The 18,618-nt window shown below is 45.5% G+C and overlaps 1 protein-coding gene across 1 annotated transcript; it reads right to left on the bottom strand.

Moving 5' to 3' along the window:
- Window positions 1-9,153: 9,153 nt before the first annotated feature.
- Window positions 9,154-17,463, bottom strand: LOC310924646 (alpha-(1,3)-fucosyltransferase 7-like; the record flags this gene model as incomplete). The annotated part of the gene is made up of 2 exons (XM_083886434.1): window positions 9,154-10,111; window positions 17,117-17,463. The coding sequence occupies 2 exons, from the start codon at window positions 17,461-17,463 to the stop codon at window positions 9,154-9,156; spliced, it is 1,305 nt and encodes a 434-aa protein (XP_083742560.1).
- Window positions 17,464-18,618: the final 1,155 nt, after the last annotated feature.

The following is an 18,618-nucleotide window of genomic DNA, read 5'->3' as shown; positions in this document are numbered from 1 at the left end:
TGGAGGGAATCTCACCTGTCTGTGCCCATTGAAACAAGCCTGCTATTTTTGCTACCACCAAGACCCAGTGTTGTAAAATTACAACAAATATGTAACAAGCTCTAAATGAAATTTGATGCATCTATTCCACAATAACTAAATATGTACATGCTCTACACATTATAATAACATCCAAAAAAAATATAAAAGACATTTGATTGATTGATTGATTGATTGATTTACTTTAATATCCCCAAAGGGGCAATTTAGTATACAACAGCAGTTGGCACAATAAACACACCAGATGCAACACATAGGTAGCAATAAATAGATAGAAATACATCGTATATTAAAACATAACGATACAAGAAATAGAAATACCAGGATACATCATAAAAATTATTACCTGCAAGTCACATCAAATCATCAGCTACAGCTGGTTCAAATATTTAACAGCTAGCGGGACGAATGATCTCAAGTATCTATTTGACCTGGCCTTCCTAGTAAAAGACATCCTCCTTCCTGAGGGTAACAATCTAAACTCCTTGTTCAGAGGATGATCAGGATCTGCCAGTATGACCTTTGCCCTCTGAACACACCTGACTTGATAGATCAGACCTAGATCATCAAGGTCAGTGCCAATGATCTTTCGGCATTGTTTAATGATACTGCTTAGCCTGTTTTTGTTAGCAAGACTGAGGTTACCAAACCAGCAGATCATAGAAAAAGTAAATACAGACTTGACAAAGGATGAATAAAACATTCTCATGAGGGACCTCTCTACCTGGAAAGTCCTTGACTTTCTCAAATAAAACAGTCTTTGATTGGCCTTCTTACAGATTCTGTCCGTATTGGGCTCAAATGTCAGCCTTTCGTCCAGAATAGTCCCAAGATACTTATACTGGCTGACGGTCTCGACTGGGGACCCTTTTATAGTCAATAGTGGCATGGTAGGACGGTTTCTACGGAAATCAAACCGCATATTTTTTGTTTTACTACCATTTAGTTGCAAAAATGACTCCTCACACCAGTCAGCAAACTTATCCAAAACAGGGCCATGGTCCATCTCATGGTCCTGCAGGAGACTAAGGATCACTGAATCATCAGCATATTTTATGATAAATGATGACTCATAAGTACTGCGACAGCAGTTTGTATACAGGATGAATAATAAGGGCGACAAGACACACCCCTGAGGCGAGCCAGTTGAGCACGTCAGTGCTGTGGACAGGGTGTTATTAACACGAACTCTCTGCGGTCTCCTGGTCAGCCACCCCACCAACCATCCTATAGTACCAGCATCAATGTCTGGGATTTCAGAGAGCCTGGAAGCGAGGATGTGAGGCTGCATACAATTAAAAGCTGATGAAAAGTCAATGAAGGATGCCAGAACATGTGTCTTAGTGCCCTCCAAATGCCCTAAGACCAAATCAAGAAGAGTTGCCGTCGCATCCTCCACCCCCTTTCCCGCCTGGTATGCGAATTGGAGTGGGTCAATAATACTCTGTGACATCCCCAGCAAACTCCTCTTCACAATCTTCTCAAATCCTTTCATAACTAATGAGGTGAGCACCACGGGGCGAAAGTCATTCAATTCCTTAGGTGATGGAATTTTGGCCACAGGGACTATGACAGATTCTTTCCATACCAGTGGAGCATTCATCTGGGATAGGGAGAACCTAAAGATGTATGAGAAGATGTCACTCAGAAACAGGCCACAGTTTCTGAGCAGACGACCAGAGATGCCGTCAGGGCCAGGACCTTTTCTCGGGTCTGTCCCTTCCAGAATTTTCCAGACATCCATCTCATCAGTCTGGATCTTACTGCCCTCTGGGACCCCACAATATCCAGATAATTCTTCTGAAAAATCTTGGTGATCAAACCTCAGATAAAATTGGTTTAATTCCCTCGCCAGATCAGCATCAGACTTATTTGGGAAAAATACTCCTTTTTTCTTTCCTTGGATACCGACCATAGACTTAATTCCCTGCCAAGCAAAGCGAGAGTTATTATTCTTAAGTTCACCCTCTACTTTGTTTTTAAACGCTATTTTGGCCAGCTTTATTTCTCTCTTAACCAGTTTGTGTGCTTCTCTTTGCAGGTGGGTGTCACCCTGTTGGAAAGCAAGCTTTTTCTGATTGAGGACATTCTTAAGAGATTTATTAACCCAGGGCTTGTTATTTGGATATAATTTAATTGTCTTTCTTGGTATAATACTCTCTTCCATGTGACAAATATAGCTTGTCACGGTGTCAGTCAGTTCATCCAAGTCAGTACAAGCATTTATAAAAACATCCCAGTCAGTGCTATAAAGGCATCCATTCAATTCACGTATGGCACTATCTGTCCAAACAGCAACTTCTTTGTGTTCAATTTTTCCTCTCTTGAGGGTTGACTGATAGACAGGGGCAAGAAGAACACAATTATGATCAGAAGAGCCTAATGGAGGCAATGCATAGGATTTATAAGCCCCTTTAATTGTGCCATAACATAAGTCTAGCACTTTGCCATGTCTAGTTGGGCAATTTATATACTGGTAATAATGACCAAGAGATTTTTTAAGGCAACAAGCATTGAAATCTCCCAGTATAAAATGAGGTGCATCAGGAGACTTAGTCTGCAACCGATGCACAAGTTTGACAATTGTAGCAGTAGCCTCTGCCACATTGGCCTTAGGATGAATGTACACTACTGTCAAAAATATCTGTGGAATTTCACGTGGTAAGTAGAATGGACGCAGTGAGACTGATAAAAGTTCAATATTAGGGGCACATAATGATTCTCTCACTAACACAGTCTTACACCAACGCTGATTGACATACAGGGCAACGCCCCCTCCATGTGATTTTCCGGTCAGCTGTTCGTCTCGATCGAGCCGGATAGGCTGCCCGAAGCCATCGATTTCATAGTCCTGACCCATGTCCTGCTCCTTCAGCCAGGTTTCAGTCAGGGCAATCACACAGGCATTTTTGTAATCCCGAATGCATTCGACATTCGCTTGCAGCTCGTCGATTTTATTCCTGAGTGACTGCACATTTCCGAGGATGATCGGTGGAAGTGGTAAGCAACCCAGCCCCCGTCTACGTAGCCGATGCCGCACTCCTCCTCTCCGGCCCCGTTTCCTCACTCGTCCCGCTAACAGCTGCCGGTTGTCTCCGGGTCTGGATGGCCACGCTTGTCCATCTCCTTCCCAGCCACGCTTCCCCGCCCGCACCTCCGCCAGCATTTCCCAGTGAGCAGCTCCGTGTGCTCGGATTTCTGGCAGAATGCCGACCGGGGTCGGTAAAGTTCCAGCTGTTTTGCCGCATTGTAAAAGGAAATCACGGCTATACTGAAGCCTACAGTGCTGATTACTTGCGCTGATTTGTGAAATGTTTGTTTGGAAGTTCAGCACAGTTCCAAGGGCAACAATGTTCATAAAAACAGCGCTAAAAAAATCCATGATGTATCCTCGTAGTTAAGAGCAATAAAAAGTGTTAAAAATTGATATCAATCACGCAGTGGTTAAAAGCATACAGACAAACAACACACAGACCCAACTACTGCTGCTCGTCGCCGCATGGCAGCGCCGATAGATGCTGCCATGCGGCTTGACAGATTGACTTACTTTAATCTGATGAACCCAGTCCAATGAAACAAAGAGGTTTTGTTCAGAGGAAATCTTGAAAAGTTGTGTGCGTTCATGGCCATAAAGTGGGACTTATAAACAAATGTAACATCCACTAACACTGTGAGACTGAACATTAAGACCCAATGACTATGTATATGTGGTAAAAAAACAGATAAAATATAACAGATTGTTTTTAGGGATGGCTAAAGTTAACGTTGTAATTTTACAACCGTGGGTCTTACAGGGTTAAAGCAAAATCATCCGCCAACTCAGCGGCTCTAAGAACAGTGGTTGCTTTCTGCTCAGTGACATAAATGGCTACGCGCTGAGGAATCGAGTTTTTAAACTGCTCCAACACCATTAACTCCCGCAGGTCATCAAAATTGTCCACATCAGCAGCAGTACACCAACGGTTAACGTGACAGAGCAAATCACGGGCCAACTCCACGTTAGTCTGCTTATCACCTTTTACCCATTTTCTGAATTTTTGACGATAAGCCTCGGGGACTAACTCATAAACTTTCAACACCGACGACTTAACCTTAGCATAACTTAAACAGTCAGTTGCGCTCAATGCAGAGTATGCTTCTTGAGCCCTGCCCGTAAGCACACACTGAAGCATCAGAGTCCGGTCCACATCCGGCCACCCTCTCGCATCAGCAATGCGCTCAAACAGCGTAAAAAACGTATCAGGGTCCCTCTCATTAAACTTCGGCAATAAGCGTAAATTTACGCCCATATCACACGAACGCGGCAAAGTACCATAGACAGAGGCACCACCCGCTCCCGACTCGCCTGACAGTTTACCGTCCCTGATTAAATCCAATTTACACTTCTGCAGCTCCAATTTCATTCTCTCAGTAGTCTGCCGAACTTTCTCTAGTTCCATCTTACTGTCCGCCTCCACTCTCAGTTTATGCTTTTCCTGCTCAAACTGCAACAACATTAAGTCTTTGTTGTTCAAACGTTAAATTACACATTGGCACATAACCCGACGCACCAGCCGGACCGACAGATAGCGCAGCCATCTCCCCCACAGGTTCTCCCTTCCCTAAGACACCGCTCTCTAATAACGCGGACAAGATAACACACCTTATCTCATCTTTACGCTTTTTATCTACAACCGCAATTTCATAATGATCGGCTACATGCAATAACTGCTCCTTCGTGCAGCTACTCAGAAATACCTCTGAAGGCGCAGCAAAAAACTCCGACACGGAAGCCATAATAAATCAAAAAAAAAACACCGGACCGAACAGAATGCACAGCTTTAACCACCCACCAGAAGTATACATGAGGCAAAACTAGCCCCAGGAGTACTCCCCCTAACTGCCTAACCAATACTAGATAAACTCACCCCTAGTCTTCGTGTGGGTCCGCGGCGGGTATTTACGCACTGAAACCCACGAGGCTTTGAGAAGCGACCTTAACAGGCAACTCCACAAAATCCTCCGGACGTGCTCCCGAGACTGCTGCCCAAGGACAGCTGACACTAACCACGTCGCCACCACTTTAAACAAGAAAAATAACAAACGGACACTGCCCAAAGGAGGAAGTGCCCCTTAAGCCTAACGGGGAAACTCCGAAAACAACGAGCGGGCAGTAACACCTACTGTCTCTTCGGATCACGGCAAAACACACATACGACTCCAACATGCGGTGCATCTCCCAAAACTCAGCGGAAACAAAACAAAACAAGTAACGCACTAAATGCGCACCAAAAGATAAATGCGTAAATCAAACGCAGCCACACCCCATAGGTGCCAAACAAATGTCACTCTAAACGATCCAACGAATCAAACTTTAACTTCCGGACGAGCCCCCATTTGTCACAGCTGGCTCTAGGCCATGACAAACAAATGGAGACGCACCGTTAAAGGAATAACAAATCATATTTATTTAGATCAATAATAAAGATAAATCAGGAAATACAATAACGTGAGGTGTGAGAGTCAGTCAGATCAGTCATGTAAGGTGTGCATGCATGGTAAATATGGTGTGTGTGGATGTTGTATGATGCACAAAAGAAATCAAAAGAACTAAGGATTAAGGCTGCCGCGTCACCCGGGGAGACAGGCGTCTGTCTGCAAGGGGAAAAAGAGAGAGACACAATGAATGAGAACCTGCTTATATGGCAAACCCGAATACGGCCCAGGTGTCCCCAGTTATCAAATTGCCAAACTGGCCCAGCCCCCTGCCATCCAACAACTTACTCCCAACTACTGTCAGACACCAGCAGGAGTCGCCACAATGCATTTGCACGGCAAATTGCCTGATTCGCTTGATGAAGCATCCATAACTGTTTTGTTAAAGCCAGGTAAGGATGCTTCTATGTGTGGATCATATCAACCAGTATCTCTCAGTTGTTATAAATCAAATACGATCCCAAAATTTTCCTTTGTCTAGAGGCACCAGACAGGGTTGCCCATTGAGCCCTTTATTATTCACACTCGCTATAGAACCACTAGTTCTAGCCCTCAAATCAACACCCTCAATACATGGTATTTGTAGATCGGGATTGGAATTGAACTTGTATGCGGATGATATGTTGCTTTACATATCAGATCCACTGCAATTCATAGGTACAGTTATTTCAGTGTTACATAATTTTGGTCAGATCTCTGTTTACCGATAAATAAATTAGCTATGCAAATCCCAGATCATGCTCTGCCATTTCATATTTCTAGATCAGGATAAATATGTGTGTATTAACATAACCCCTTCTTTAAAAACCAATTTGATTTAAATTTTGCCCCACGCATTTCTAAACTCAAATCAGACTTACAAAGATGGGATGTTTTACATCTGACTGTAGCAGGCAGAGTGAACCGCCGAACGTTCTGCCGAGATTTTTATTTTTATTTCAATGTATTCCTATTTACTTATCAAAATCCTTTTTCTGTCAACTTGACAAAATGATATCTGGATTCATAAGGAGGGGTCAAAACTTAATTAAGAAGGATTTCCTACAACATTCAAGAGTTGGAGGTGGGTTGGCACTGCCAAACTTAAGAGGTTACTTCTGGGCAGCAAATGTCCACAAATTAGCATACTGGATTCAATTTCTGGGTATAGACTGGTGTGAACTGGAGGGCATGTCATGCACATCATCTTCTCTTCTTGCTCTGGTTTCATCAAATCTTCCTATGAAGATTTTAAGGTTTACTTCCAACCCTGTGGTAATATCTACCTTCAAACTGGTCTCAATTCAGGAGGCAGCATAACATGAGGGAAACTCTTTTGACCTACTCTCCGCTGTGTAACAATCACAACTTGTTGCCAGCCAAATTTGATCACACATTTGTAGCATGGCAGAGAAAAGGAATCACGAGGTTCAATGATCTATATATAAATGGAACCATTATGACCTCCAACATAACCTCCTTGGTGAGGTGTTCGCGGGTTGGAATAGAATGGCGGGGCTCCATCACGTTCACCATACGCCGAAAGCCCACATTTTCTACCACTGAATACGGTCTCAAATCCTGACAAATAAAGTAGGCAATGGACTCTGTAATTTTCTGCGACCTCTGTAAAGCAGATGGAAACTTGCGGGCACAACCGCCATCAATGTCCAGCAAAGTTTGTTTTGGGTCACGCGGCCGCAGCTTCTTCGGGTCCTCCGTTAGCATTACCTTGTCCGGGTGGTGACGTTTTAGGTATTTCACGTTTGTGTTACACAGCTTGCAAACCGCGATGCTTTTGTCTAAGTTGTCATGTTCCTTCTTCTTTTTAAAACCAAAGTGCTCCCACATGCTTTTAAACATGAAGGTGCTGGGTTTATATTAGCTGCCATCTTGAATCTCCCTCTGACTGACTCCATAAACAGGAAAGAGGTCGGCGTCTGTGTAAAGTTAGTACGGGTAACTTGCTCTACAAAAGCTGCTGGCTGACCAAATTGCACTTCCTGCAACGCGAACGGAGGTAAACAACACAGATTTGAATGGGACTTACGTATCGATACTCGCAGCTTATAAAATCGATGCACTCTTGGGAAAAAAATATCGATTTATGTCGCAGAATCGATAAAATCGCTCAGCCCTATGAGGTACAGCTGTTTTTTTCCCACAGGAGATGAAGTTGCCGAGGACTGGGGTCTTCATGGAAAGAAGGAGGCCACTCTTCTCTGTCCACTGTCCCACAGCAGGTCTACCACCAGACCCGCAGCCGGAGGACGAGCGGGCACCACAGGGCGACAGTGGCAGATCGCACTGGCGCCGCATGAGTGTCCGCGGCATGAGCCGCCGACGGCCGCCACCATCAATCCTTCCTCAGAAACCACAGTAACATTGTTATCCGTAGCTGTCACAGCACCATCAGACCACGTGAAGAAGAAGAAGAAGTAGAAAATCGCTGATAGATACAACAATGTGACAAAACTCATTTAAGGCCTCTTTTATTCTCTGACACGTGACTGAAATGTTTGCACATTAGTTGCAGAATTACTGAGACTCAATGTTACTCATGGTACTGCATTTTAAAGGTCAGTGTTTCTCAATGAACAATGAGCTAAATTATGTGATCTGCACACAGAGATTTAGAATATTTTAGTGAGACTGATGGGATTGTGCTTAGAGTTTGGAGTCAGGTTGTTGCTACGTGAGCTTCAAGATTTCAGGATTGTTGGAGCCTTTTTCTGTATGTATAAAATGGGGGGAACTCGAAAAAACATTGGATGAATACTCTATGCTGATTTCAGCCACTAGAGGTCAGCAGTGCACAGTGTTAAAGTGGTCTCATACTGTACAGTCTGTGATCTCACACCAATGTCCCAAATAAACCTTAAAATCTGTTTTTTCCTTTTGAATTTAGAGAGAAATGACATAGCTCTACACACCAATTCTGTCTACTGACACGTGACATAAGAAATATACTGTTTCATATCTTCATTTGCACATAAATGCACTCAATGAACCAACAATTCCACTGTTTACAACTATTGTTTCAAGAGGAAGTTTCCAAACGTGGCTGATTCAGCACAGAAAAGAGAATGTCTTCCATGTTGAACAGGAAATACATCTCTCTGTTTCCATTAATCAGTCACTAATCAATCAAGATTACATAAAAGGTGCCACTTGTGCTTTTTTTCAAGTTTAAAGTTCAGCAGATTGCAGTCATGCTGTTTCTCCATGACTTTTAAGAATTGTGTGCATAATTGCATTTTGTGAATTTAATGTTGGAAAAGAAAGAAAAGGAAATAACACCAGGAACTCTTGTGGCATGTTTCCATCATAATACAGTTCGGTTTGGTACAGTACAGTATGGTTTGGAATGGTAAGCCCTGAGAACAGTACTTGTGGGCAGTGTGGGCTGTGCTCAATGGCTGCGTAGCATGACTTTGTGGGACAATGTGGGACACCCAGCAGCTCTTTTTTCTGCTCGGTTGTGGCCGTTTGTCTCAAGAAGACGTCAAGCCTTGTATGAGAAGAGACTGTGGCCGTTTAAGAAACATTGGTCACGAGGGATTGACTTTATGGTTCTAGCTCCACCCGTACCGCAAGGGAAGGGTACTGAAAAATGGAACAGTTTGGGCACACAAAAACAGTAATTTTCCTCTGTAAATCTTAACTGTTGACCCAGCCCTCCAGGTCGTGGTACACTCTGTTGGCTGGTAAACTGGGGTACTTCACACAGATCTGACAAAGTCTTTCTCTCCAATCATTGTAGGTTTTTATCGCATGAGTGCGATGCCACTGGAAGTATCCTTCATACTTCTTCCTATCTGCTGCTACAAGCTTTAGGTAGGCAGCCAGATCTGCTGTGCTCTTAAAATCAGATACATGGATGAAAGAACCAGGGGGCGCCAAAGATTCATAGGTGGCCTTGGTGGGGCCAAGGACCACTGGCACAACCCCTGCTTGGAAAGCATTCCTCCAGAGCTTCTCACTGATGTAGTCCCTCGCCTCAGAGTTCTCAAAAGACAGGTAAAACAGACATTTTGCAATGGTGGGCAACAGCTTTCTGTCTGACAGCATTTCTTTAGTCCACCAGCCATAGACCTTTATGGGAAGATACTTTTTTAGACTTTGGTAAACACCAGAACGAGCCTGGTGAGGCTGGTATCTGCTGACCACCCAGCTGACAAGGCAGGAGTGATTTGCAGGAACCTGGAAGCCTCGCTCCTCACATCTAGGAATGGTCTTTCCATAAGGTATAGGTATGTCTGCATCACGTCTGTAACTCATGGTCCAGTTGAAGAGGCCATTGAACTGCACGAGGTTCGCATTGTTGACAGGAGGCTCCATGGACATCCACACCCAGTGCTGGGAGGCTGGCCGATGCAGGTGCAAGGGCAGTGAAGACAAGCTGTTCTCCCAGTGGTGGAACACAACCACATCAGCCGTGGAGAAGTCCGAGGTGTTATCAGTGAGGAGACAGTGACTGATGTTGTACATCTCCAGGCATTTATCTCCTGCAAGACTGTAGGAACGGCCAAATGGCCAGCGCCACAGCAGGATGCTGATGTTTCTCTGAGGAACATCAGGAGTACGTCTCTGCACATGAAGCGTGTGGTTCAGCAAACTGTAACAGAACAAGCAGGAGAGTGAGCTGAAGAGGACGAGGAAGAGGAGGAGGGACATTCTGGAGATGTTGTCATGGTGTCTAGACCAGGTCCAGGGAGTACAGATGATAGATTTCAAGGTCCTGCAAAGGAAAGAATGAAAGCAATAGTGTCAAATGTTCTCACCAGTGCAGGATCACACATATTTCCACTAAGATGTAGTTTGTAAGGTGTTCAGAAGAGCACTCTGGCCATATTAATACAATTCAGACATACTGTATCTCAAAACACCAACTCATGAGAAAAGAAAGACTTGAGTTTTTAAAAAATAATGCAGCATTTTTATTTATACAAAAAGTGAGGAAACTAAGACTAGTAACCAAGACTAGTATAAGAATACATTCAACGTAATTTGCCACATTAACTTAGATCCAGCATGCTCATCCCTCCCCGGAACTACGCACTCATTGATTACATTATTTATCATAACGTGACACAAACGGCATTTACTGGCTACAAAAAGGACCATTTCAAATTAACAAATAATCATAAATAATCCCAAAACTTTAACTTGTTTTCATGACACAAACAAAATGACCCATGACCTTATCAGACATGGCCACTCCCATCCATAGATATAATAAAGGGTAGATGTCTGATGACGGCATGTTGAACGTCTGCACTGGTGGCCATCTTGCCCCACTCCATCTCTCTGTGGAACCTGAGGTAACCACAAACTAAAATACTCTTATCGCGCTGAAATCTTGACAGATTTAGTTTGGTTTCTTACAAACGTTATCAACGTCGTTATAATTCTGGATGCTTTAACATGTTGAAATTGCAGCTTTTTATCCCCACATAAGAATAATGATCTGTATGACGAGGATGGAATACAGTCCTGATGAAGTGCAGGTGATCCGAGTAGATCTGAGTAAAATGCGGTGACACTCTGAAGAGCAGAGTGCACTTTTCATTGTTTTTACTCCGTGGTCTCAATCTGTGTGTAGAAGACGATTTAATGCTGTAATTAAGGAAACAACGGATGCATCAGACGAGCTGATGTCTTTAGTTAACTGCTCAAAGAGAGAGAATGTTCTCTGGTGTGAAGTGAATACCGTGGAGAGTTCATAATCTGCTCCGTATGCAGCCAAGTTTCGCTTTTGCGCAAAGAGACTTTCCAGCATTAATAGTTGCTGTTCCACAGTGAACTCACATCTTGTTGGAATCGTTTAATTGGTGTGACACCAATCTTGGACAGACTCTAAGCAGGTATAGACAGGCGCGTGCTGGCCACAGTTTTTGCGTACGTCATCGCAACATCGTTTCGGTGGTTACCGGGGGAAACAGGAGGAAAAAATAGGGTGTCTTTAGGACATCCTGTCTAAAAGTAGGGCGTCTAATTTCTTTTTTTTTTTTGAAATTCTTTTTTTATTATGATTTTCAGGTCCAAACAAACAGAAGTAATACCAATCTTACAATACACATACTTCAAAGTTAGTCAATTGACAATGTACAATTGTAGTTCACGATAAAGTGTCACAGACACAATAAGCAGTGTAAAATTGTGCAAGGACCCATTAGGCATTCACCCAACCAATAATATACACAAATAAACTTTTTTTTTTTGTAAATATAGTAATATAAGAACAAGAAACTAATAAAAAATAAAAATAAAAAATAAAAAAAAAACCCAGAGGGAGGCGTCCAGGGGGCATCCGATTCAGATGCCCGAGCCACCTCAGCTGGCTCCTCTCGATGTGGAGGAGCAGCGGCTCTACTCAGAGCTCCTCCCGGGTGACAGAGCTCCTCACCCTATCTCTAAGGGAGCGCTCCGCCACCCTGCGGAGAAAACTCATTTCAGCCGCTTGTATCCGGGATCTTGTTCTTTCGGTCATAACCCAAAGCTCATGACCATAGGTGAGGGTAGGAACGTAGATTGACCGGTAAATCGAGAGCTTTGCCTTTCGGCTCAGCTCCTTCTTCACCACAACGGACCGATACAACGATCCGCCTGTCAATCTCACGCTCCATCCTTCCCTCACTCGTGAACAAGACCCCAAGATACTTAAACTCCTCCACCTGAGGCAGGATCTCTCCACTGACCCGGAGGGAGCAAGCCACCTTTTTCTGGTCGAGAACCATGGCCTCGGACTTAGAGGTGCTAATTCTCATCCCCGCCGCTTCACACTCGGCTGCAAACCGCCCCAGCGCATTCTGGAGTTCCTGGTTCGTAGGAGCCATCAAGACCACATCATCTGCAAAGAGCAGAGATGGAATCCAACCGCTCCCGAACTGGACCCCTTCCGGCCCCCGGCTGTGCCTAGAAATTCTGTCCATAAAAATAATGAACAGAACCGGTGACAAAGGGCAGCCCTGCCGGAGTCCGACATGCACTGGGAACAAGTCTGACTTACTGCCGGCGATGCGAACCAAGCTCCTGCTCCGGTCGTACAGGGACCGCACGGCCCTTAGCAAAGGGCCCCCGACCCCATACTCCCGGAGCACCCCCCACAGAATGCCACGAGGGACACGGTCGAAAGCCTTCTCCAAGTCCACAAAACACATGTGGACTGGTTGAGCAAACTCCCATGAACCCTCGAGCACCCTGCGAAGGGTATAGAGCTGGTCCAGTGTTCCACGGCCAGGACGAAAGCCGCATTGTTCCTCTTGAATCCGAGGTTCGACTATCGGCCGAACTCTCCTCTCCAGTACCCTGGAATAGACTTTCCCCGGGAGGCTGAGGAGTGTGATCCCCCGATAGTTGGAACACACCCTCCGATCCCCCTTTTTAAAAAGAGGGACCACCACCCCGGTCTGCCATTCCAGAGGCACTGTCCCCAACCGCCACGCAATGCTGCAGAGACGTGTCAACCAGGAACGCCCTACAGCATCCAGAGACTTAAGGTACTCAGGTCGGATCTCATCCACTCCCGGTGCCTTGCCACTGGGCAGCTTCCTAACCACCTCAGTGACTTCAGCTTGGGTAATGGATGAGTCGACCCCTGAGTCCCCAGCCTCTGCTTCCTCTGGGGAATGCGTGTCAGTGGGATTGAGGAGATCTTCGAAGTATTCCTTCCACCGCCCAACGATGTCCCCAGTCGAGATCAACAGCTCCCCACCCCCACTGTAGACAGTGTTGGCGGAGTACTGCTTCCCCCTCCTGAGGCGCCGGACAGTTTGCCAGAATCTCTTCGAGGCCGACCGGTAGTCCTCCTCCATGGCCTCCCCGAACTTTTCCCAGACCCGAGTTTTTGCTTCTGCGACTGCTCGGGCCGCCGTCCGCTTGGTCTGTCGGTACCTGTCAGCTGCCTCAGGAGTCCCTCGAACCAACCAGGCTCGATAGGACTCCTTCTTCAGCTTGACAGCATCCCTTACTTCCGGCGTCCACCACCGGGTTCGGGGATTGCCGCCACGACAGGCACCGGAGACCTTACGGCCGCAGCTTCGAACAGCCGCGTCCACAATGGAAGTGGAGAACATGGTCCACTCTGACTCAATATCTCCAGCTTCCCTCGGGATCTGGTCAAAGCTCTCCCGGAGGTGGGAGTTGAAGACCTCCCTGACAGGTGATTCCGCCAGGCGTTCCCAACAGACCCTCACAACACGCTTGGGCCTGCCAAGTCTGTCCAGCTTCCTCCCCCGCCAGCGGATCCAACTCACCACCAGGTGGTGATCGGTTGACAGCTCAGCCCCTCTCTTCACCCGAGTGTCCAAGACATGCGGTCGGAGGCCAGATGACACGACCACAAAGTCGATCATTGACCTCCGGCCTAGGGTGTCCTGGTGCCACGTGCACTGATGGACACCCTTATGCTTGAACATGGTGTTTGTTATGGACAAACCATGACTAGCACAGAAGTCCAATAACAAAACACCACTCGGGTTCAGATCGGGGAGGCCATTCCTCCCAATCACACCCCTCCAGGTCACACTGTCATTACCCACGTGAGCATTGAAGTCTCCCAACAGAACTACGGAGTCCCCGGTTGGAGCACTTTCCAGTACGCCTTCCAGGGACTCCAAAAAGGCCGGGTACTCCGCACTGCTGTTCGGCCCGTAAGCCGAAACAACAGTGAGAGACCTACCCCCCACCCGAAGGCGGACGCTCTGCGGGGAGAACTCCAACAAATGGCGGCTGAGCTGGGGAGCTATAAGCAAGCCCACACCAGCCCGCCGCCTCTCACCTTGGGCAACTCCAGAGTAGTAGAGAGTCCAGCCTCTCTCAAGGAGTTTGGTTCCAGAGCCCAGACTGTGCGTGGAGGTGAGCCCGACTATTTCTAGTCGGTATCGATCCACCTCCCGCACAAGTTCAGGCTCCTTCCCCCCAGCGAGGTGACATTCCATGTCCCCATAGCTAGGATTGTTGTCCCGCGATTGGGCCGTCGGGGCCCCCGCCCACGACTGCCACCCATATCACATTGCACCGGCCCCTTATGGCCCTTCATGTGGGTGGTGGGCCCACTTGAAAGGGCGCCCAAGTCGCTCTTTCGGGCTGAGCCCGGCTGGGTCTCGTGGGCAAAGACCCGGCCACCAGGCGCTCGCCTGCGAGCCCCCCTCCCGGGCCTGGCTCCAGGATGGGGCCCCGGTAACGCCAGTCCGGGCGACGTACTCGTCTTGTTGTAGAATTTTCTCATAAGGGGTTAAGTGAACTGCTCTTCGTCTGATCCGTCACCTAGGACCTGTTTGCCTTGGGAGACCCTACCAGGGGCATTAAGCCCCGGACAACGTAGCTCCTGGGATCATACGGATACTCAAACCCCTCCACCACGATAAGGTGCCAGTTCAAGGAGGGTCAGAAAATACCAATTTACACAATCAAATGCTTTTTCTACATCTAGTCCCACTAAAACTGCTTCTAGATCATGTTCTCTTATATGATTAATTATGTGTAATGTCCTTCTAATACTATCCTGAGTTTGTCTCCCTTGAATGAAACCCGTCTGGTCAAGACTAATGATTTGTGGTAGCAATCCTTCTACCCGTTTGGTTAGTATATGGGTAAAGATTTTGTAATCCTGGTTCAGTACACTTACTGGTCTATAATTACCGCAAACAGATTTATCCTTCCCCTCCTTCGGAATTAATGATATTACAGCCTCCCTCCAAGAGGGGGGTATACTTTTCTCTTCAAGAACCCAGTTAAAGGTGGACTGCAACATGGGGACCAAGGAACCCTCCATTACTGTGTACCATTCAGAAGGGAACCCGTCTGGGCCTGGAGCCTTATTTGATTTTAGGTGTGATATGGCTGACCGAATTTCTTTCTCTGTTATATTAGCTATGAGATTCCGACTTTGTTCACTATTCAATTTAGGCAGCTTAATCTTCTGAAAGAAGCCTTCCATATTCCCTACATCAATTTGAGGTTGGGAGTACAATTTTTTATAATATTTTTCAAAACAATCCTGTATTTCGTTTAGTTTGTAATGTAAAGTATTAGTGATAGGATTTTTTATTTTATAAATTGAATTCTCTGCTTGTTGTTTTTTTAGCCTATAAGCTAAAAGTTTACTGGCTTTCCCTCCCCCTTCATAGTATTTTTGTTTTGCAAAAATTAACTTCTTTTGTATATATCTCATTTATTTCATTCTTTTTCTTCCTAAGTAGCTCTCTAATTTATTTTATCATTTGTATCCTTGTGGTTTTGTTCCAATTGTTTTAATTCCCCTTCCAATTGAACCAATTCTTTTTGCCTTACTCGTTTTAGGTGAGCACTGTATCCAATAATTTTTTCACAAAGCACTGCTTTACATGCATCCCATAACATTGGAGGGGAAACTTCCCCATTGTCATTCTGCTCCAAGTAATCAGCAATATCCTTCTTAATTTGTTCCTTCATCTGATTCAGTACAAAAGTATTTAACCTCCATAAATTGTCTCTCCGATATCGATCGAGATTTAGTTTCAAATAAATAGGGCTATGATCTGAAAGGTCCATGCTCCCCACATCGCAACCATGAACCCTGTATAAATCTTTAGCAAAGGTAAGAAAATAATCAATCCTCGAGTACGCCAAATGTGGGTTAGAATAAAAAGTGTAGTCTCTTCTTGAAGGATTCAACTCTCTCCAGATATCAATTAACCCGATCTCTCTCATAGCCAGATTTATTTTTTTGTTCATCATCTTAGGCTGGGCTTTATGTGGATTTGAGGAGTCCAGTTTGGGATTCAATCTAATGTTAAGATCTCCCCCACATATTAGAACCCCATGGGCCTCAGCTGTTATCAAATCAAATATCTGTTTAAAAAACTTCCAGTCAGAATTAGGGGGGGCATAAATATTTAATAGAGTAACCAATGTGCCCCCTAAATTTCCCCGAACACAAACAAATCTTCCCTCTGTGTCCTTTTTTTCAAAAATTGGTTCAAAATAGATCTTGTTGGAGATCAAAATTGCCACCCCCCTCCTGTGGCCCGCCGAATAAGAGGATGAGTACTGATGCCTGAAGCCCAGTCGATTTAGTTTAGTATGTTCTGCATCAGAAAGATGCGTTTCCTGTAAAAACGCCACCTCAGCTCTATCTCTTTTTAGTTTAGATAATATTTTACTTCTCTTAATGGGATTAAGAAGGCCATTCACGTTATAGGTTGCTTCTTTAACTGCTTGCATTCAGTGACCAATAAGAGAAGAATGGAGGAATGAAACAAACCAAAAACACACCACCATAAGTGACCATCAGTATCGAAAATCCACAGGTTACCCCACACAAGCTGCAAAGAACAACAAACATCAGCAGCAAAAACTGACAACACACAGAACACAATGAGAACAATGAAAACAAAAAATAAGACTTCCAACTGTGGGGTCTTGAAATTGACCCTGATGGTAAGGGGGCTCTACGGTAAAGCCTCTCCCCCTTTCAGGTGGGAGAGGGCCTTCATGCATGATGACTATCTCTATCCCGGCAGCATATAGAGAAAACCTCCGAAAAAAGAAAATGAGGTCTCATCCAGACTCGCTCAACCGTAACGTTCATAAACTCACACATAACAGCTTTCAACAATTTCAGATCACTTACAGTTACCCTGAGTCCTGGCGTCTGAAAGCCTGTAACTTTTCCCTAATATCCAAAGCTCTGCCAGCTCTATCGCGGTTCCCCGGTCTCCTGACGGTACGCCACGGGAATCGCTGGATCCGCTCCAAAAGTGAGGCCATGTCATCCGTCGCCTCCGCCGCCGAGTCGTACACCACAACTCCATCCTGGTAAAAAACTCTGAATCTGGCTGAGAACGGTGTCTGAAATCGGATTTTCTTCTCCTTGACTCGTTTTCCGAGGTGCCAGGCCGTTCTCAGCAGCTCTTTTTTCATCCTGTAACTTGACATCTTGACAACGATGGATCTCGACGGAGCGTCTCCGGGCGGCTTTGGCATCAATGCGCGATGAGCTCTTTCTGCGCGTAGTTCAAATGTATCCGGGAGCTCCAAACCCTCCCGCAGCAAGCGCTCCACATACACCACCATCTATGGGGAATTCTCCTCCGCTCCTTCCTTAACGCCGTGAATTCTGATATTTTCACGTCTGGAGCGGCCCTCTAGATCTGTCAGCTTAGCGTCCAAGTGTATTTGAAGGTGTAGCAGCTCCTGCACCGTATCGTCTGCCACTTGTAGCCGTGTTTCGGTCGCATCAATCCTTTTCTCCGCCTCTTCGATCCTGGCACTAGTTTTGTTCATTTCTTCCCGAATCGCTGTCAGCTGCAGACTGTTGTCCTCTCTGAACTTTCGTATTTCCTTTAATATGAGGCCCAGTCCCCTGCTCTCACTCTGGCCCGCTTCAACCTGCGCACTTGTGTCCCCGTCGTCGTCCATTACACTGCTAGGCGAGGAAGTTTGGCTAGCTCCGTCGCCGTCGTTTAACTCCGTCTGCATTGCCTTTTTGTTTTTCTTTCGAGACATTCTCAAGACCCGCGAACTTTATCAAACTGAAACTATATATTTTTGAAAAAAAAATATATATATCCGAGTTGCGGTGGGTCACTTTTAACTCAAATTGTCTGGAGCACATTCTCTAAGCTGCCATCGCGTGGCTCGTCAAACCGGAAGTCCCAGGGCGTCTAATTTCTTATTATTTTCAGTACAGGTCCCCAGGACGCCCGGACACCTTGCTGGCTCAAAGCCTGTTCTCCGGCGTCTCCATATCCATCTCCATTTCCCTCCTTCGCACCACAACAGTGCCCAGGCAAGCACACACAAGCAATAGCATGCATATTGATTAAACGGATCAGAACTTTACACACAGGCAAACATGGCATGGGTAAAGCAGAAGAGCGTGTTACTATAGTCTAGTAAAGTAGTGTAGTTACCGATATTTTTAGTGTAATGCGTTACTTTACTTTACCCAAAAAAGTAATATTGTTACTGTAATCTGTTACATTGTAACTCGTTACCCCAACACTGCTCCTGGGGAAGTTAGTATATTAGGGAGATGGTGTGAAAGGAATATTGTTTGTTTATTTACTCACATACTTTACTGTGCTCTGCATCAAACAATTGCAAACAACATAGCTCAAACTATAAGTTAACTAAATG

This window comes from Microchirus variegatus (genome assembly GCF_963457635.1).
Source record: "Microchirus variegatus genome assembly, chromosome: 3".
NCBI classification, from domain to species: domain Eukaryota; kingdom Metazoa; phylum Chordata; class Actinopteri; order Pleuronectiformes; family Soleidae; genus Microchirus; species Microchirus variegatus.
The sequence above is the reverse complement of the archived record's forward strand: the minus strand, read 5'-3'. Positions and strand labels throughout refer to the sequence as shown.